The sequence below is a fragment of the Uloborus diversus genome, chromosome 5 (assembly GCF_026930045.1).
Source record: "Uloborus diversus isolate 005 chromosome 5, Udiv.v.3.1, whole genome shotgun sequence".
In the NCBI taxonomy this organism is placed as follows: Eukaryota; Metazoa; Arthropoda; class Arachnida; order Araneae; family Uloboridae; genus Uloborus; species Uloborus diversus.
In genome coordinates, this window is record NC_072735.1 from 150,296,779 (window position 1) to 150,319,722 (window position 22,944).

Below are 22,944 nucleotides of genomic sequence, written 5' to 3' on the forward strand. Positions count from 1 at the left end.
CATTGATTATAGAACAGCAACAATATCTTTGTAGCAATCTGCATAATTGCTCCTGCCTAATTACTGTAAATACTGTGCGCTTTTATCTGAAGTGTATGACAGGAAGCTTTGTTTTGAAGGATGAAATTTTGAAATTGTGAATTGCTCTGCAGCCTTGAACTACGATCAACTTGTATTGACAAGTCATGTGTAGATTTTTCATTCATAAATATTATTTCCGTGCGAGGGGTGAAATTAACGGCAAACCTGTACTGAAAATGCAGAACATAAATATTTGAAACTCAAATTTATTTCAAGTAGTGTACTTTGACTGTGCTCTAGAATTTTAAAGTTTAAGAATTTTCCATCTGTATTGAACGAAATAACTCCATTTTTGATTCTGCATCAAAAAGCTTATTCATTTCTATTAAGAGCGAATGTTTTTTTTTTTTTTAAATTTATAACATTTCTATACATATTTAGAAATTACTCTACAAATATTCCTCGAGAGATTTTTTTCGGTCAGGAAATTGTCTATCAATTTTATAAACTACTATAGAAAATATCGACCGACTATAAATACATTCCTTGATTTAAGTAATAAAATTTCGATTTCATATATTTTCGTTTCACGACACAAATACGCTACATGTATTTCTATAACTTGCTTAACTTGGAAGTTTGCTTCTAATTATAATTTCAGAGTGCTTAATGCAGTGGATTTTCTTTGACATTTATTTTGACAATACTTCTACACAGTAAATTCTACACAGTATTTTACACACTTCGTTTCTTAAAGCAAATTTAGAAAAGCTGTTTTCTCTATTATGAAATAGCAAGATTTTGAATTTTTGGTCACATAATCGACATACATAATGCGTGACTTCGAGAGAAATCCTCAATATAAAATTGCCCTTGAAGAAAGTAAAAAATGAAATTTACTGCACATAGTTTCGTTGCGCAAAGGCGATATATACAACAAGCCAAAGACAGTTTAAACAAGTCTCTAATATTTTCCTAACGATTTTATATTTTTAACTGGATTGTTTTCAAATGGTATTTCGTAAATTACGGGAGCATTCAGACTAATGGGGTCGTTTCCAAAATTTTAAAATTATTTTTTTTTGAAAGAACATGCTTAAAAACAGAGGATCTAACCATTTTTTAAATAATTCGTTTAAGTTTAATATTATTAAAAAATTACTTAAATCGGTGATCTTTCATTGTTTACATTTCTTGCCGATGACATTACAAATGATGAAATGCCATTCTGTGTTGCCATCCGCAGAGCAAAATATTTAATTCGTATCTTTACTCACGTATATTGGCAACGGTATGGTTGATAGCAAGCGTAGAGCGCAATTTTAATTCGCTTCTTGATTAGCATAAAGTGGAAACGCGGTACAAAGATGGGCCAAAAAGCATCATTTGTGACGTCATCTGGACCACGCCTTGTTTGAAAATCCGGACTTTTTAAAAAATTAATAAAAAAATAACTTTGGGAAAATGAAAGTATTTTCTGGGTCCATGTTATTCTATCAATTTCAGTGACTAAAAGTACTACTGTTGACTAAAGGAAAGAACCCCATTCTAATGTATTCTACTTTAGTAGCTGCACCCTTTGGAAAGAGTTTCAAACCTTCAAAAATAACGCATAATATTTTGAAAAAAAAAGAAAGAAACTGTTTTATTAAGATATTCTTATTTCAGTTCAAAAGGAATATAATTTCCATAAAAGAATAAGGAGCACGACGAAATTTCAAAATGCTGATCTTGACTTTGTTCCCTTCATTTCATACTGAATGAAATGGAATCAGCTTCTATTTCTTTTCATTCAGGTGATCAAATATGCATTTAAATTTAAAGAAGTGAAATCAGCAAAATTTTCCTTTCTTTAATTCAAATTGAAAATAATCCCCAAGGGTAAACAGTAGTAAAGTAGAAAAAGAGCTTACGCTTACAATTCGCGCTTAAAATGAGTTAGTGTCTATGCTTGAAAGTCAGTTTATGTTCTGAAATTAAATATAACCTTTTATCGCCCTCTGTGACTCTGAAGCCACATCAAATTTTATCTTTAGATTTTCCTATAGGTGCTTTATTTCTGTGTTGACTAGTGTGACTTGAGTGGTTATTTGGCTGCTTTTATATTCAAGTAGTTAGTACTACTACCACAAGTTCAGACACAGAGTTACTGATATGTTTTGAAAATGTAAAAAATTTAAAAAACAAAAATCCACCACCCTATATGTGCAAAATGTATTATTTAATATTTTTAGTATTATTTAATATTTTTAAGATTTTTATTTAGTTCAAATATTTTTTCTACAGGAAATAATAATTAGGGCTGTAGAGGAATAATACTATCGAAAGGTAGCTCTTTATAAATCTTTTTTCGTAGTTAAAGTAAAATTATAATTTGACTTAATTAATTTGATACTTGATAACTTGGATAATCCAAAAGCTCACACTTCTTTGCATTGAGAAAAGGGTTCCTTGTGATTCTGAAACAAGTGTCTGCAGTAATCTGCCATTTTTGTGCATTAAAACGATAATAACTCATATTTAATTTTTAAGCACAAAGGTATTTATTCGTTATTGAACGGTTGGTACTTTTGGTACGGGGAGAAGAAGAATTGGTTGAGTATATGTTGAAATTTTAAAGTACAGCAGAACCCTGCTAATCCAAATTCATTGGGATTAGTGTTTGTTAGGATTACAAAAACTTCATATTTTCCGAAATTCCTTATTATGTATTTAAAAAATAAATAAAATAATACATATGAAAAAAATAAATAGTGAGCTATAAGAACTCAATATCATTAAGTCTTGAATTGTTTGATTTAGACGAGGAACGTGATAAAAAATTGAAGCATCATGATATTCTTAGCAGAATGATGAATGTGGTCTTGGAAGTGCTATTACGATACCACAAATTAAGGAGAAACTAATTTTTTGTGAAAAGATGATGCGAAAGTATAAGGTGTTAAGTATCAAATCCAGCTCAATCCATTATTTTTCAAAAGCGCTTTTTTTTTCCACAATTTAATTCTTCTTTGTCGATAAAAGCTGCCCCTACATCGGTTGGGGGATCGAGAGAGAGGGGAAGGATAATTATATGCTTCACCTTATAAGTCACGTGGTGTACCAACTGACGCTGCAGTTGCTTAGTTTTCCCTGTAAGCAGCAAAATTTTTATGTGCTGTAGACTCTCCATTTTACAGTAATATTTATAGTGAAGTATTCCTGAATTTTAAATAGTGTAGGTATGAAACTAGTAATAAGAAAAATAGAATACAATGTCGGTCTCTGACGCAAGCAGAGTGAAACTAACTCCAAGAAAGATAAAATTTAATATGTCTTCAATTGAAACCCGAGTGAAATTAGCACCAAGAACAACTATGTATTTGTAATAGTCGACGTGAGTCTAGAAAAAAAAATAATAAGTTGGTTTTTGTTGGTGGGAAATAAATATCAAGAAAGACAATCAGGTCGATTCTCGCACAGTTCGTACTTTAACCTCCGTCGCTTTCGATCAGTCACGTGGGCGAAATCGCAACCGACTAATCAGAGTAACAATTTCAACACTTGACTATTGTGAATTTAAAAACGATTGCGGAGAGAAATCAAATGTAACGAAAATTGAGTCGAATATCTAGACATACCTGTTATAAACAACTCGTTGAATTAGTTTGTATTCAAAAACGGCACAGCTGGTCTGCTTCAGAAAATTTTCAGAACTTCATTCATTAAAAATTTTTGTTGATAAAACTAATATTAATCTAATATCACTAACATAAAAGAAAATACTTTGATTTAAAAACATATTTTTTTCACACAACATTGACTTAAAAACCTTCCAGTTCTAATCTTTCTCTTTCCATATTTAGCGTTATAACTTCTAAATATTGAAAGTTTACATGCTAAGAAGCTATTAACTCTATTAAGTTTCCACTCTATTCATCATACGCATGTATCGAAATTTTTTAAGTTATTATTCAGTTCTCCCGTTGGTAACACGATAGGCAATCAGTATATCTCAAAGTCTCATTACAAATACATGAACGAAATAATTGAAATTAATGGAGGAAAGTGACATGCATGGGTAATTTCTACCTACATGACACGACTTTTAGTGTATGACATGAATGTTATTAATTTCTCTGAAGTATTCATAATATTCGGAAGCACTTTCAAATTTCAATAGCGGATGAATAAACTGTTGTATCTATAATAAGTAATAATTATGATGTATTTTAATGGCGTATGAGTGTTTATGATAATGGAAATGTTTCGGAATAAATTTCAAAAAATAATTCTTGGAATGTGTAAATTTTATAATCTATTTAAATAAAGGGTGTTTATTTATTTATTTATTTATTTTTTGAGATAGAGTACTCGAAGTGGAAATAAAACACATAAAAATGTCTCTAATATTCAATGAAATTTGCTTTATTGGAAAGATAATTTTATTTCATTAATGTTAGTATACGATTTCGGACATGTGGTCACTGCGGCTGGTGCGTATATGGCATAACCTGGAGGTCTAGTTTTCACACACTTTTTGCAGTAGATTTGGTTGAATGTTGGCAATAACGCGCCGAATGTTGGCTTCCAAGTGATGAATTTTTCCTGATTTATCAACCTAGGTAACGGACATCACATATCCTCAGAGGAAATATTCCAAGAGCGTCAAATCGCAAGGTGACCCTTATGGGCCGTTTGAATCATTAGTTTCAAAAATGATGCAAAAAATATCGTTACAGTCAACGCTGAGCGGTACCCAGACATGATTACTACTTTCTCGTGCCTCGATTTCAAGTAATAAATGTTACATTCATTTATGTAGTTTCAGCAGGACGGTGCCACATGCCACACCACAGCACACGAAGCAACTAATTTACTGAAAATTGATATTGGACGATATAATGATATCAAAAAATGACCTGCTAACTTGCCATGAAAATTTCACAGCTAATAAAAGTGCAATTTCTAAGTTCTAACACTGTGAGAATTAGTTTCTTCCATGAACTAGAGCTGCAAACTCGACGTTAAATCCCGGTTATCACAAATTTGCCATTTCAACTGCGCTTGCGCGCGGACTTAGCTGATTTCAAAAATCTTGCTAAAATGAATTACAAACATTTTAAATTTAGTAATAAATATGAGATGACAACAGATAAAAATTAGAAATCACAAAGTTTTCTCTGATTTAGGTTTTACGCTTCGGTAAAGATTGAATTTTGCGTCTTAATTATTAATGGATTCGGTGTCTGATTTGTCTGTCCTTTTTCAGGACCAAATTTTTAACCTCAGAAGAGCGTACTAGAATTGCAGCATCACTTCTAATACAAAGCCGAACCCTCAACCTAAATAAAAATGTATAATACTAAGTTGTTTACGCCTAACGTAAAATATCCGCGAAAGACGGATTTCTGTACTAATATTCCAATTATTTTTGAAGTGCACAACGTGTTTTACATTTATGTTAAATAAATATTTCCAAACTAATAAATATTGAAGTGTCATTTTTCTCTAAAGATTATCAGTTATTCATATCCGTAGTTTCATATAATATATCACGAAATCGCTGTGAAAATATTCTAATTGCATTCATTAATTTGGTGGGACTCTCGCCCAGCCTAAATATAAACAAGCAACACGAAATCTTAAAACAGAAAGCCCAAAAAGCTAAGTCCGCGCGCAAGCGCAGTTGAAATGGCAAATTTGTGATAACCGGGATTTAACGTCTAGTGAGCTGCAACAGCACAGTTTAACAACAATCCAAATTAAAGGAAACAAAACCTTACCCATTCCCATAATTAGTTATTTACCCGCCCTTAGTTCAGTTTAGACTTCAACCGATCGGAATTTACAGCTCTTAATATTGACGCTCTTGATATCTTCGCGTTGATAATTGTAATTCAGCATCGATCAAATTAATCCGTGGAATTATACTCTCACCAAATAAATCTGCAAGCTGGCTTGAGTGACTGACATGAGACTTTTGGTCGGATTAGTGTGTCCTGTTATATGAATCGCTACTTGAAACAGGATAATCATACTGTATACAATCAAGAAGTAGTCCACAACCATCCACGATAATATTTGTGTTTCATCAAACAATATCACACTATGCCAGCGTATAACATAACTTTGTTATTGGTTAATTAATGAGCTGCGTTATTGATTAATTTATTAGCAATTGCTGCACCCCTAAATGTTGACAAGTCAACCTAGCAGCAAGTTTTGTTGTCACGTTCATCTGTATGTAAATTCTGAGGAAAATCAAATGACTATTGCAACAGTTGTTTCTCAGCAAGCACAGTGTCAACACAAGTAGAACAACTTTGTTTCCTACAATAAAGAGTTTTCAAGACAGAAATATGTAGTTCTTTTTTTTATTATTATGAGAACAAAATTCTTTCAGAGAGCCATATGCAAGAAATAAATTAATTTAAAAGATGCTTTCAAAACTCAGTGGTGATAAATTCGGCTGTTTCCCAATTTTCAAAAACATTTTTTCTTTTGAAAGAGCATGGTCGAAAACATGGACTTTTTTTCCTTAATTTTGACTTATTTTCGCTGTTAAAAAAAGCTTAATTGGCGTTTAATTGTTTTCATTTTCGCTGCTGACGTTACACGTGAGCAAGTCACTAGGGTTACCACAACAAAGTTTCAAGACATTGCCAATCTTCGCCAAATGAATATATATTTTTTTAACTAATAGTTCTCGTTCCGCTAATAATTGCACGCAGTTAAAAATCACTAGAAGACGAAATCTTGTCAGAAAAGACAACTACACGCCCCGATCCAAGATGGCTGTCTTCACTTGGGACGTGAAGCAAAGAAACATTTTTGTTTTAGAAATCGGACTTTTTAAAAATTAATCAAAAGTTAAATGTTGAGAAGACTAAGTATTTTCTGGTTTCATGTTATTATTTTTTGCTTATTCTATTAATTTCAGTGACTAAAAGTATGCAAGGTAGATGCGGGTAATAAGGCCTGTCGGTTAATAAGGCCTAAACAACAAAAATACAATTTAAAATGTTCGTATCCACTCAAGGACGCACTCATAGGCAGCAAACACTCATAGATGGCAATACTGTTCGCGACATGTTGCTCACTTGTTGCGACCATTTTGCGACGCGATTCATTTGCGCGGAGCGGTTGTGCAACACAAAGAATAAAAAAATCGTCAGGCTGAATGTTAAATAATTTTTGTAATATTACACTTTTAGAGCTATAGTTTTGTGCTCCAGGTTTCTGTTATCAATGCTTCTATCGATCTTTGATGTCTGAATTATATATCTAAACCAATTATTGTACTTTTATGTACTTCTTTGTACATGATGTCAGCGGCTGATAAGGCCTACCAAATTTGATCGTAGGCCTTATTATACTTCTTTGTTTTTGCAACAATGTTTGTCAGTTTTACAACTTATTTTAAATCTTTCTCAATATATTATGAATATTTGTAAGTAGTTACAGCTATTTACTAATTGGTTCAGTGTTATAGTAGTACTCCAAGCAGAGCTTCTGAAAAGCTTTACCACATGGTTTACGGCTCAAGTTCGGACGATGAAAAAGACAATTTGCGGCTCGCTCCAATAAAAAGTACAGCATTTTAGGAGCTTCTGCCTACACGAGACAAAATTACGAAAAAAAAAAAAAAAACTCCACTGGTTGTTAGAAGAAAAGTCATTGATTGACCAGGAACCCCCAGTCATCAAAGACTTGTTTGACAGAAACAAGAAAGAGAAGAAAATAAAAAAAGACGTAAATCCTCAATGAAGGAAATGATCTAAAGAAAGCGGTGTCATTTTGTACTGTCACACACTTGTGAGAGAATACGATGAAATGACATGAGACTATATCTAAAGTGCGGCAAGTGGTATCATAAGGAATGCGTCGGTGTGAGTCTATGACAAAGATAGTTTTGAGTGCCATGACAGTCGTTAAACAAAGAATTTTTTTGTCATTTTGAAGACTTTAAGCATGATTAAAGCATATATATTACAATTGATCTCAATTATCAATGTTAAAAGCTTATTTTGATTATTTAAGAGCGTTAAAGTTCTAAGGCCTTATTATCCTACCATAGTATAATAAGGCCTAATGACAAGGTTTTAAAAAATGTTTTATTTCATGATTGTTTTCTGCAAAACTTGTGATTTTTTGTTAGTTTCTTGCAGTAATTGATCTGTATGTTTAATTAATATTACAATTTGATATTCGAATGCATAATTTTTATTTTATTACAAATTTCCCTTAGGTAAGCCTTATTACCCGCACCTTAGTACTTTTGACTGAAGGAAAAACCCGTTTTCAGGACAAAAAAATTTTAAGTGAACACAAACTTAACTAATAATTAAACGATGCACAACTGAATTAATAATAATATCATCATTGAAATGACAAAAACTTAGTGGACTAAATCATAAGCATTGGAATTCATTTTCATGACTAATTGTATTTAACATCTGAAACTAGAACTAAACTGTTGTAACTAATTAAAATCATACGATACATATATCGTCAAGAATCAAATCCTTGTTTTGAAATGTAACCCAACTTCCGCGCAGCATTCAGTTAATAGTTGATTTCGAACTATGCGATACAATAATTACATTTATGCTTAAAATACACCGCCAGCTCAGTTATCCCATCCAAGGACTACAGTTTCGTGCTTTTTAGCACTCATCAGCTCGGAATAGGAACCACATGAGCTGGAGGCGAAAAACCTCTTAAGGGAGCCAAGAGAGCCAATCAAACTGGTAGCTAATGTAGAATTAACTCACCAGATAAGTGACCGCAGCAATGGTGCGGTTCAACTCAAAGATTGATGGCAAAGCATGGTATTTTTTAGTAAGCTACCGCCCTAAACAAGGGCCTTAACCAATGTTTTCTTATACACATTTTTACTAACAAATTTCATTAATCATGATTTCACAGTCAGTTTTCTTGTAACAATATCTGATGTTTTTTGGCTTAAGAACTGTTCTTAGCCATTTCTGAACTTTCGGAGTATCTTCTTCGTCATGATATCTTAAGAACAAGCTCTACAAAACCGTGTCATAACTATATAATTTTTCGCTCAAGAGATATTCTTAACAGTAGCTAAACTGCCAAAATACCCTTATTCTTCGCGATATGCTCAAGGATTTACACTACTTCTTAATTTCAGAGGCATCTTACTCATAGCTTTATTTTTAGAACGCAGACAGAATAAACCTTGTATGTTGTGGCCATTACAAAACTTTGTTCGAGATCCAAGAATTAATTAGATAGATATACGAGAAAAATGTGAATTCTTGGATTTAACGTACAATGGTACCATTGCTCGTTACAAAATTGTGCTTTGCAAAAACGGAAAGATTTTGATAATTTTGAAATAGGCGATCAAAATTCATTCGTGTTTAGTTTTTGGTTTCAATGTCTGATCGAAGAATGTTTTTTCCTTTGCATGCGTTAACAAAGAGTAAGGAAATATTTATTTGCATCGGGTTACATAAAACAGCATGGCTATAAAATTGAAATTACGCACATAAAAATTTGATGACCGTTACAATTTCAGAATTGTTGAAATATCCAAGCAAACGCAGATACAAAGATAGAAAGTTGTAATTTATTTTAAAAGACTTGCTTAAATGACAAACAATTTATTTGACAAAAAAATTACAAGGTGGCAAGAGATAAATATTTTAAATCATTGAGATTTTTGCGATAAATCGCCAGCAACTAATTTGTGAGAAGGGAACAGACGACATTTAAATACAATTTATCTCTCTTACTGTTGTATTAATTACGCTTTTTTCCTTCGCACAAAAAGTCGACAAAATCAGCCTTTTTTGCCCCCCCCCCCCCTCCCTTTTTTTTTTTTTGAGGTAAACACTTGCTGACAAAAGTAAAGAATAATGTTTCAATGCAAGTTTTATTGTAAAGTAAATTGTTCTTTCTTTACGTACCGTAATTTTCAGAACAAATATCCAACTTGTTCATTTTGAAAAACGAAAGTTGTCCTAACTATTTTACTTTGCCCCACATTCCCCTACTTCAACTTTTTATCTACAATCTACTTTCAGTTCTGTTTATATTAGTTCACAAATTTAAATCATTGTGTGAATGGGGCCCGCGAAAAGGACTTGGTTTAGCAGTGATTCATCTGAGCTGCTGATGAAGTCCCTTAAAGGGTAATGGGGTGGTTTCCAAAATTTTTAAAGTATTTTTTTCTGAAAGAACATGATTAAAAACATAGGATCCGACCATTTTTTAAGTAATTTGACCAAGTTTACTATTTTAAAAAAATTACTTTAATCGGCGCGCTTTCATTATTTACGCTTCTGCCGATGACATCACAAATGATGAAATGCCATACACAGTGCAAAATATTTAATTCGCATCTTTACTCACGTGTATTGGCAACGATATGGTTGATAGCAAGCGTAGAGCGCAATTTTAATTCGCTTCTTGATGATCATACGTGGAAACGTGGTAGAAAAATGCGCCAAAGAGCATCATTTATGACCTCATCTAGACAACGCTTTGTTGGAAAAATCGGACATTTTAAAAAATAAATTTAAAAATTACTGTTGGGAAAATGAAAGTATTTTCTGGGTCCATGTTCTTTTTTTTTTTTTTTTTTTTTGGTTATTCTATCAATTTCAGTGACAAAAAGTACTACTTTTGACTGAAGGAAACAACTCCATTCAAACAGTTATGAGTAGGTTTGTGCAAAAACATAAACATAGTTCTTCTATACATTGTCAACCAATCTTTTACACCCTTTTTTACAAATTATTTTGTATGCAGTCTTTGTTTTAGTGTAAATTTTAATATGAAAGGTAGGGAATGTAGAGCAAAGTGAAATAGTTAAGATTACTGAGCTTTTTCATAATAAGCAAATTGGAAATTTGTTTTGAAAATTACAATATATAAAGAAAGAACATTGTATTTTAAAATAAAACTTGCATTGAAACATCATTTTTTCTTTTTGGCAATAAAATTGTGCCTTCAAAAAATAAAAAATTTCACTATTTTTTTTTTCAAGGGGCAAAGTGAAAAAGGAAATATTTTTCGAATGAAATATTTTCTATTCGATTTTGAAAAATATTTTTGAGCAAAATAATGAGCAAATAAAAGGATAATTTAATAAATGGAAAGGTAATGAAACACTAAACTAATATAAACTAAGTAATTTATTAATTGATACATAATGAAAAAAAAAGAGGGGATAAAATAGTGAAAGAATAAGAAAATACGTTAAAGAATGAATTAATAAGTGAATTATTAAATGAATGAATGGAAATATTAGTAAATTAATGAATACGTAAGTGATTTTGTAAATGATTGAATGAGTAAACGAAATGAACTACAGTCGTCCCTCGCTACTTCGCGCTTCGACTTTCGCGGTTTCACTACATCGCGGTTTTTTCTGTTTTTTTTTCTTTTCAGTTATAACAATGAGCCTTTTTTATGTTCTCGTGTCAACTTTTTCTTACAAAAGAATTACAAATTATGTCTTTTAAATAAGGTAAGCTCTTCTTGGGGACTGTAGTTGTACGAGTTTGAGGGAGTGGAGGTTTAAAATCGTCGAAGAAAGTTTATCTCAATTTAACTTTAAACGCTAACTGCTAAGTATAAATCACTGTATTATTACTAGGGGATACATATTTCTCTAATAGTGTTCAACAACGTACTAGCATTTAAGCTGTATGCGTAATACCTTTGATGAAGATAAATGTAGAGGAAGAAAGGGGGGCACATACGGTCACACTAACTGGAAATTAATTCGTCATTGAACAAATTGAAGTTGAGCTATTTTCGTAGGTTAGTAGTAGTGTGTAAGAACTGCATGTGTGTGTGTGTGTACTTTATTTCCCAATATAGTTAATGTGATATCGATTCCGTCTAATATATCTCGTTTTCTCAAATTTTGTGCAATATATTAAGTAATACAAATGTAATGTTGGATAAGGGTGCTGTTTCATGTCTAGGGAGATCTAACTATGTTAAAAACCTATTTAAACTGTCGTCAGTAAGTTTTATGCACTCTAGTTAGGAAAATATTCGGTTTATAAATACAGAATCCTACTTCGAAGAAATTCAGTTATCGCTGTGAAGTCTGGAACGAATTAACCGCGATAAACGAGGGTTAACTGTATTTCACTTTGCCCGATCCACTTTGAAACCGCGTGCACTTGACTACTTGCGGAAAATATTAAAAATACAAATCAACTAAATATTAAGTAAGTAAACACTTCACGAACTTTTAGAAGAACCTAATTAATATTTAAAATGTTAACAAGAACTTTTTCAGAGATATATTTTTTCTTGTCTGGAACTACATATGTTACTACATAGGTTAAATATTACTAGGTAAGTGTCAATAAAAGATGAGTAAATATTTCACGATTTTACTTTGCCCCGCTATTTCGCTTTTCTCCGCGTTACCCTACTTTTCTGAAAATTTTCACGAAATTAAAAAATTTTAAATTATAGCTAATTTGAAAGAAGTTTAAAAAAGTTTTAAAATTTCGTTTACATTCTGGTGCATTTTTATATTTTTTTCTAAGTCGACGTATTTCTAAGTTAGAGGAAAAAAACTCTTTTCACTATAATTAATTGAAGATTTGCAGCAAAACTTTCAAAACCTAGTTCAGAAACTGATACTATAATATATTTATACTGATATGTTTTGATGCTGTCACGTAACTTCATTTTTATTCGCTGAGAAGAAAAAAAAAGTTTCTTCCTCACTCAGAAATACATACATTTATTTTGAATTTGAATTGTATTACGATTGTAGTTTAGATTTTGCAAACGGCGTAAAAGAAATATCTTTCAATTTATAGCTCATAGAATGTTTTCAAAAGCACTTGTCTCTGTTCCATTTCAAATTATTTCTTTTCTTAACTTTTCTTTCTTTTGCTCTTTATTTCTCATTTCATTTCTATCTTTTTTTTTCCTCATTTGAAGACAAAATGAAATTTTAAACTCTGACAAGCGTTTCCCGCAGATAGCTCAAGTTCAAAAATTGGTCCGTTTTCGATAACAATATAGTCCAAAATATGTCTTTTATGTTTGGAAGCATTATTCGATTCTAATGAAATTTCCTGAATAACTGTTTGAGATACTATTTGGTTTTATTGGCTTAATCATTCTATTACATGGTGACAATTAACACATTCATGCATTCATTCAAAATATTATAATTCAAAGTCATTTTTTTTTTTTTTGATGAATCTACAAACCAAAAACTCGTGATCTTTTGATTTTTACTTCCTTTTACAAAAAATTAGGTATTGTATTCGCGAAAAAATTTTCACTCAAGAATAGTTCTTAATTTCCATTTTGCTCACACCCGAATGAATGTTGAGTTTTTTTTTTTTTTCTACCCGACCACACGTACATATGTACCTAAAAACGTACAGACGCCCGAAATATCCATTTTGACGTTTCCCGAGTTAATTACAACGAGTTTTCTCGTGACGTCTGTATATACGTATGTATGTGCGTATGTGTGTATGTATGTCGCATAACTCAAGAACGGTATGTCCTAGAAAGTTAAAATTTGGTACGTAGATTCCTAGTGGGGTCTAGTTGTGCACCTCTCCTTTTGGCTGCATTCGGGTGTTTCTAAAGGGGTCTTTTGCCCCTTTTTGGGTGGAAATCATTGTTAATTTCGATGCAAAATCAATTGGTGTTACAATTTGGCAATATATCGCCAGTCTTTTGGTCGCCAAGTTTTGTCGCCAATTTAGCGACAAATTTGGCGATTTTTTTTAAAAATCTGGTTTTAATGTGGCCATTGTTGGTGATATTTAGAGAGTTAACTCTTGAATCACATTAAAATTGCAATAATGGGGAAAAAACGTTAAATTGGTGAAAAAGGAAGTCATGTGATGCACACATCAGCTCGTTACTAAGATATTTTTTCTAGATTCCTCCATAATACTATTTGTGTAGTTATGTACTCTTACTTAGTTGGGAATTGCTTGGACGGTAACGTTCAGCTACCAAATCTATTTTTATTCAACTATTATATTTCAACGAATCTATTTCAAAGATTTTCCTTTAATAAATCATTTTGCAATGCCCTAACTACGCTAAATAAAACCAACAAATACGGAGATAAAACAAAATAAAGTAGGTATATGAATTGCTAAAAAATGAAATTTATTATTCCTTTTCGAGAAATGTGGGAAAATTTAGCACGTATGAGTCCGATAACCGTTAATACCTGGAAAAAGCATCATTAGCTACTTCACTATATCATCGTGAGGAACAGATTCCTACGTAATTGATAAAATTAACAAAAAACAAACTTTTTAGTCAACATTTCGTATCTTGTAAAAAAAAAGTTCATTTCATTCTTTTTAAATTGGATTTTAAGTTACATTCAGACCTGCCAGCACAAACCTTTTTAAAATTCCGCGAAATTCAAAATAAACTTACATGCTAAAAACTTTCATCATTAAAAACTTTTGATGATTTTTTTTCTGGGATCAAACGACCTAAAGGTCCCAAAACGATCTGTTTAATGGGATATTTTAATACGTTCTTTTTTAGAAAAAACTGACATAACAAGATTTATCCGAAGTGCTGCAGTCTTATTTTTGGTCGTCTCAAACATTAAGAAAAAGGGAAAAGATATCTTCTGGGAATGAAATGAAGAAGCTCTTTTTTTCTCTTAGTTCTTTAATTCTTTTCCAATTAAGATCGGTAAAACATTTCTGCTTTAGTTTATTTTTTCCAATATTTTAGAATGTTCTTTTTTATTTGAATTATCTCAAGTTAGCAGCTACAAGTCACAAAGCTGTGAGTTTTAAAACACATTGTGACAATTCTTTGTTCGAAAAGGGACTCGAGAGTGTTCTTAGCTTTATCTCATCTTTGTAAAACTTTAATTACCAAGGATGTTTATTAAAAATAGTGAAAAATATCATCATTCACAATTTTGGTATTTAAAATTACTCGCATATTAAAAATATTAATGCTAATCAAGAGAATGAGTTTTTCTACGTCTGATGAAATTTGTTTGGAACTTTTAAGTTACATAGAACTTGAATTATAAACTTTTTTTCAAAGCAAATTTGAAATACAATGCTTAAAGTCGTTATTCACGCGAATGGTAACGATTTCATTGTAGGAAAACAAAGAGAGAGAGAGAGAGGAGAGAGATCAATGTCTATTTGTCAACAAATAAAATACTCGCAATTCCTTTTTGTAGGGGAATGTGGGGGCAAAGTGAAATGGTGAAATATTTACTCTGCTTTTTGCGCCACCTACCTAGCAATATTTTAACTGTACTGTAACACATGTAGTCTCTTCCAATTAAGAAAAATTACCTCTGAAAATCAAAGAATGAAATAATACAAGTAATTTTCAAAAGTTAATCCTCATATTGTAATATTTTGTTGTAAGTCAAAAATTATTTTTGTTATTATTAAATGATAAAGTTCTTGTCGTTAACATCTTGCATATTAATTAAGACCTTCTAATATTAATTGCAGTGTTTATTCGTTTAATATTAAGCTCATTTGTATTTTAAATGCTTTGTACAGTTAGTCAAGTGCATGGGGGCAAAACATAATGTGAATTTAAGGTGTTAAAAATTCAATTTTTTTTTTCAACTTATGTAGTTTTTGAAGAAAGTTGAAAATTGTTTTGAATCGGTCGATATGTTTTGAATTCTAGACCAACCAATTATTTGGCAATTCATCCACCGAGCTGCAAGGCTTTGCTGCAAAATTGAAACTAGGAAGATTTACCTTCATAACTTGCAATTCTCTTCGGTAAATAAGTTCGTCAAACTTGTCCAGGTCTTCGTCTCTTACTAGTGACCGGATTTCTGTCATCAAGGAATACTGAAAAGCAAAAGAAAAGGACATTTTGGTACGTTTCATCTAGTCAAGCGATACAGATAAGTTGTTTTCATGGCGTGAAAATACTCCCTTACTTTTTAGAAGAGGGAAATTTGTTTGGAAGGAGTAAAAAGTGCTGAAACAGGAAGGACCATTATAAAGATAATTCCATAATTAAATAAACTACTTTTTTTTTAAATAGAAGATCACAGGGAAGGAAAATATACATACTTTTTTTAAAAGTAATATTTAAGAATCACATGCAATATACCAAAAGCCCGGTTATCACATCCTGAGACTGCAGTTTCGTTTTTGGTATAGACTCATCAGTCTAAATAGTGAATAAACCAAGCTGGGGGCGGATGCCATCTCATTGAAGCCGAATGTGCCAACTAACTGGTAGCTAGAGCGAATACTGAATTTAAAGTGTGACTCGTAAATTAAAGCTGTGGCTTCAATTTGCGAGTTGAACTGCACCATGGATACGGCTAAATTTAGTTTAGCTACCAGTTTGTTGGCACTCTCGGTTTAAATGGAATGACATCTTCCTACAGCTCGTATATTCACTATTCCAAACTGATGAATCCATAGCAAAGACGAAACTGCAGTCTCTGGATGTGATAACTGGGCTGTCGGTGTATTGTAAGTAGTTCTGCCTCGGCGCTAGCTTAAGGACTGGTAACTTATTGCTCAACGTTTAAAATGATTGACAGTTTGTGTTTTATTTTTTAAATAAACATTCTTATGCGTTATTTAAAAAAAATTCCAACTACTTTTATGCCTCATATTTCCCACGATGCTGAATTTTATTTATAATACAAAGGATGAAAATGATGAAAATATGCCTGACTAAATATTTGAGACTCATTGCAGAATTTCACTGATTGAAATACGTACACTTCCAGTAGAGTTAAAAATATATCCGGTTAAAACATTCATTTGAAAGAATTTTTACCACAAAACATATCTGATTTCAAAAAGAGACCTTTAAGCCTTACTATAAAATGCTCTATCCTACACATCATACCTACCAACCCTTAAGTTTACTTCGTTATATTAATCCAACTTCGTTGTACAGGGTGTCTGAAAAGGCTTTGATACATTTTAAAAACTCAACAAATTGTCATATCAATATGCGGTTTGGGCCATAATGCTTCATAGGTGCAAGAATTTTTATAACTTCGTAAAAGAAAACAAGAAGAAAAAGAAAATAATTTTAATTAATTTACATTGTGACAGCAGTATTGTCTGTCATGTTTCGAAAAACATTTTTTTTTGTAACGATACAGCGATTATTCATAGCTACATTTCTTTTCTTTCCCGAAGTTATAAGAAATTCTTGAGCCTATGAAGTAAAATGGTGCAAAGTTCATTATTTTACAACAATTTGTTGCTTTTCTATGAAGTTTTAAAATGTGTCAAGTCCTTTCGGACAACTTGTATTACAAGCAATAAATAAACGACATTGTACGTATGGCAAACAACAACTTTTTTGACGCACTAAATTAGCAGATTACTGGAGACACGTGTGTCGGGGTTATATACAACCCCTTTTTCAAAATAGTGAGCTTTTGGGTGTGAAGACATTCGGTAAAACAAGAAGAATGAACAACAGACAACTTAAATAGTAAAAATAGCAAATTAACAAAAGAAACGAGACAAAATGGAACTCAGAGCCGAAATTTATTACATGATTTCCTTCGAAGAAGAAAAGCCAATTTTCTAATTTGAGTCTAAATGTTTAATTTGAGAATTAGACATTTCTCAAAAAATCTCATAATAAAATTTCTTTCTGGCAAAATGAAACTCTAATGAATAAATTGGCAATAATGTTCATGTTATTTTTTTCCAGTACTATGTGTATTTTACCATTCACTAAATGTCGCAATTAAATCGTTACATTTTTTTTGTTTTGTTTTGTTAATTTGATATTTTTACTACATATTTAAGCTGTCTGTTGTTCAATCTCTTTGCTTTTACCGGATGTCTTTACATCCAAAAGCTTACTCTTTTTTACTGAAAAAGGATCCCTATAACCCCGAAACACGTGTCTGCAGTAATCTGCTAATTATGAGTAACAAAACGTTGTTGTTTACTATTTACCGTTTTTTTTATAAATACTTGTCAACTTTACTAGGAAACTCTACATGAAGCGAAAAAAATAAGGAAGACAAAATTTTAAGCCGTTTTTTTTTTCTGATATACTTATTTTCAACATAAAATATTCTTCCACCAAGTCCTTCAATAGTCATGTGAAACTGCAGGCCCCAAAGATTATAGAAACGGAGACGTTACCTTCGTACCTCATAACAGTTCTTTTTTTTTTTTCACTAAGCCTTTCAATAGATTTATGATACTGCAACCTTTATATGGATATGACACTGCCTTAATGGGCACCTTGGAGTTTAACAAGAATTTATCTTGGGTAAAATAATTTCGAAATGCGCAAAGTTTTTATGTTAATGTTTCTTGAAAATTCTTCTCTTCTTGATTGTTCTTCTCTAAAAGTCTGATTAATGTTCAATATTGAAGTTTCAATTTTATAGCTTATTCAACCATTAATGCATGTAAAAAGAAAAAAAGGAATTGGCGAGAAATGCTCTCACAGTAAAAAAAAACAGAAACCGGCACTCTTTTAATAAGGACAAAAAACATCTAATTCATAATAACTTGTCGAGAAAAAAGTTGCAAAACCAGGTTTGTTTACTTTTAATTAGACTTGAAAAGAAGTTCTTTTTTCAAGTTTATTATGTGGACTCTAATAATATCCATTATAATTAAAGTCCTTTCGTGGAGTTAGAAACAATTAATGGGGTTTCAGGAGCTATCTTCACCTGCTGCCTTTCAGCAACTTAGCCACTTAATCGGCGAACCATTAATTTAATATTAATTACTTTTTCATGACTAACAGGCTTTGTCCGTTTCAATAAAATATTTTTTGTAGTGAAAACTAAGTAATTATATGCGTAAACGTGACATTGGCTTCATTTGATATCTTTAAATAATCGTTGAAAAAGGCTTGTTTAGTGAGTAATGAGATATTTTTCTATGATAGCTATAATAGGGATTGTTCATTGTGAAAATTAAATAAATTATGTATTCACAATCGTGATATTGGTTTCATCTTATCTCATGAAGGATTTGTTAAAATTGATTACATTGTGAGCAATGATATGAAGGTTTTTTTTCTTTTTCTTCCAATATGGTAATGAACGCTGTAGTGAAAAGTTAATATACCAGGTGTTGAGAGTGATATCATTTGTTTGGCCTTGGAAATTTTCATTGAATCATTTCGTCAAGGCAACTGTCAAATTAACGTCCGTTCCGAAAGTACAATTGTTTGTAATTTATGGTTTGTGCTTGGTTGCATCTTCAAGACTAATCACAATTGAAGAAGTTTGACAGTTCTGAGTTCGGGAAAAATCCATCACATCTTTCCACTGGAATCATTTGATTTGTGGAAATTCGTTTGCAGTTCGCTTACGCGACGGAGATTAATTATAATTATTGTTATAAATATCATTTCATCGGTGGTTTAGATTATTTATTGCTTTAGAAATTAAAGTTTTTGGGAGCGATGGCTCTGTAGCATAATACTTTATGTGTTTTGTTAAACTCGTTTTCCAAATTCTTACTATTTTGACTTTTTAAAATACAGGGTGACAAAAATTAATTTTGACACACACATAATGCATTGTAATTTTAATGCTGAGCAAAATATTGCTTCCAAACTTCAAAATAAGTATGACTACATAATGCCGTTTAATATATTTTAGTCTAATACATTTTGTCGTCTAATAAATTTTCAAAGTTTTCGGCTATGGGCCGTAACTCACACACTGATACTTTCCCCAAAGGATTTTTTCAGGAATTCCGAAGTTTTATGAGGTTTGGCACACACCCTTATCTCGAAGATCTTACATTGTTAAACGGCGCCAACGAACCCTATTCTGTAAGGGTTTGGGATGGGATATGTGCTTGTGGGAAAACACCACTATTTTGTTGATCTGGGGCTAAAATTAGTCTAGAAACAGATATCAAACTCATTTTGGAAGATATTGTCTTTCCTTGGTCGAAAAAGTTCTTTGAAAACAGAAAATGGAATTTCCAACAGGATTCGGCACATTTACACTGAGCTAAGACAATAAAGATTGGTGCAAGCCGCATTTTCCAAACTTCATTAGAGCAGCACAAGAGAATGGTCATCGTATACCCCAGATTTAAACCCAATGGATTATTCTGTTTGGTTCATATTGAACAGAAGGGTGTGTGCTAAACATCATAAAACTTTGGCATCTTTAAGGAAATCCTTATGCAAGGAAAGGGATAAAATATCAGTAAGGGCGTTGCGACCCATAGCCCAAAACTTTTGACACGTTTAAAGCTCTCTATTAAGATTAAAGGTAGCCACTTTGTAAATATATTTGCCGAAATAATATATTCTTATTAATTTTGAAGTTTCATTGTAATATTTTCATTAACATTGTACTGTATCATTTGTGTCCAAGTTATTTCTTGCCACCCTGTATTAATGCTGATCAGTGTTAAGTTTTGGTAATGTAAAAGGCTCTTCAGCGCAGTAGAGTAGGATCAATCAATTTCTTATTGCACAACTGAGGGCATTTTTCTAAGTTCACCGAAAAGTCGTCGCAATTTTACGGAAGCCCCAGAAACATCAATCCATTCCAGGGTTGGCAGGTTTCTGCCAAGGCGGTAAAAACCACTGGTAGAAACCGGTTAAAACCGGCATGGCAAAAACCCCTTTCTGCCACATTTATGGCAGAAACTGGCAGAAACTCAAAAAATGACATAAATGCAATTTCTGGCATACAATAGAAAATGTATAAGAAAAATAATTAAATATTAACCCAAATACAATTTATTTACAACACTATCACCATTCAAAATTAAATTTTACATTTTCACACTGCAGCAGCCTGTAACAAAATACAAGTTTTGACGCTGTTTCTAAACCTAAACAATTTCTTAATTTGTTGTGCACAAAGGAGAAATTTGAGAAGATTCTTTCAATCCCATCAAAACATCGATGTTAGAAATTAAAACATCGATCTTTTTATCAATGTATAACATACATTTTTGAATATACTACACTAATTTAAGCAATACAGAAGAATACGTATCCGACGAATATATTGAAAATACTGAACCTCAAATCATGAATATAATTTAATAAGAATAATTTCGCAACAGCTTGGTATTATAGTTGGGCAAAAATTGATAATAAGACAAGCACCGGTTAATACAATCTAGTTATAGTAATAAGGAAATATTTTCAAACTGAATTAAACTAAAAGTAAATTTACATCAAAAAAGAATCTAAGAAAAAATGCATCATGCACTTACCGTCAGTTGAATGATGAGAAAAAGTTGTGCTAATCATTTTAAAAATACAAAATTAACTCTAACAATAATTTTTAAGAGTAAGAAATATGTGTTGTACTGTTAGTTAATAATTAAACACAAATTTAAGGTAATAGACGGACGACTTGTTGGAGGAAATTGATAAGTAAGCCCGAATATTGGTGTTGACAGTTTGGAGAAAAAGAAGTTTCCTTACTTTGTCCCCCCAGAAGGGCATTTCTCTTTTCGCAGACTATCCCACCAGTCTGAGAAACATCTCTTTCGATGGAACAGAAGTTTCCATCACTATCAAATGCGTATAGAATTTTCCTTTAGTTTAAGAACTGAAGCCTTTAAATAGACTGCAAGTTCTGGCACCAGACTACCAGTGTCAGGTTCTTCCAATAGCTTTGATCTCTTTTTTACTCTCTAGTTAATCTTTTACTATCTTGTAGTGATCTTCCCAAAAATCATCCTCTACGCAGAAAAATTGTTCTTATAAAACGGGTGCAAAAACTTGATTTTTTTTTTGGCAACTCCATAAGTAAACTTAATTACCTGGCGAGAAGATTGGAGCAAAATTTTATGATAATTTTCAATTAAAATGCAAAAACATCAGCATCAAAAAAACATCGAAACCAAAACATTGATAGTCCAAAAACATTGAAAGAAAACATCGATGTTAAAAACATCGATGTTTTAACAAAAAAATCGATGTTTCCAAAACATCCACATCCATGTTGCACCCCTAGTTTCAACCAATGAAACTCTTTACATTTATGAGTCAGTGAATCTAACCAATTATATTGTTTCTTACATACAGCAAAGTTGAAGACTGTGTTAGTACTTATATAATTGGATTATTAGCTTTCCATAGAAATCAAAAGGGGGAGGGGGAGCTCTTTGTTCTTTGAGAATAGCTTTATTCAGTTATATTAAGTGTAAAATGACAAGTTTCTGAATTTTAGAATTCAATGAAATAAAAAAAATCTGTATTTATTTAAATATTTGATATATCACACTTTATATTAAATGCAAACAAAATAATTATAAACAAACTAAAAAATTTGTTACTTACAACATTACAAGGCTAAAATTTCTAACACATAGCAGTTTTAACTACGATAAATTTTACTTTGCTTTAGAAATGTCAGTCTTGTTATTTAACATATTTTTACACTAATTATTAAATAACTATTATATTAAGTTTTTGCAATGACGAAATGAGTTATATATTTTATTTTACTTAATTGCCTGTCATTAAGTAATTACTAGAGCTATTAAAAACGTTTTCTAGTTTTTGCCAGTTTCTACCAGTTTCTGCCGGTTTTTACCGGTTATAACCAGTTTCTGCCACCGGCAGGGCAAAAACCAGTTTCTGCCGGCAAAAAGCCAACCCTGATCCATTCCCAGTTTTTATTAAGACGGCTGATCTCATCATGAAAATGGGCCTAATAGACCTGAAGCAGACCAACACAAGGAAATTTAAAACATGCTTCAAATGCTTAAAAGTACCTCTCTGCTCCTGCTAGTTTGATGCATATGCAAAGAAAAAATAAAATGTAAAATGTCTTTTAATTCTAAAGACTATTTATAAGAGCTTTGTTCGGGTACATGATTTCTTATTTGCAGCACTCAAAAATTGAAGTTGATCTTGCTACATTTATGTTTATGTTAATTCTAAAGCAGCCAATAACATTTTAATTAAAAATTGAGAGGAGACGAAATTTAAGCGGTACAG

The 22,944-nt window shown here is 31.7% G+C and overlaps 1 protein-coding gene across 1 annotated transcript in view; it reads right to left on the reverse strand.

Moving 5' to 3' along the window:
* LOC129223192 (PDZ domain-containing protein 7-like) overlaps positions 1-22,944 on the reverse strand; it is a 314,458-nt gene that overhangs the window by 163,597 nt on the left and 127,917 nt on the right. The window contains exons 7-8 of the mRNA XM_054857759.1: positions 15,737-15,845; positions 3,133-3,153 (exon numbers count right to left, since the gene is read on the reverse strand). Of these exons, the coding sequence (XP_054713734.1) occupies positions 3,133-3,153; positions 15,737-15,845 (130 nt within the window). The remainder of the gene's footprint in view (positions 1-3,132; positions 3,154-15,736; positions 15,846-22,944) is intronic.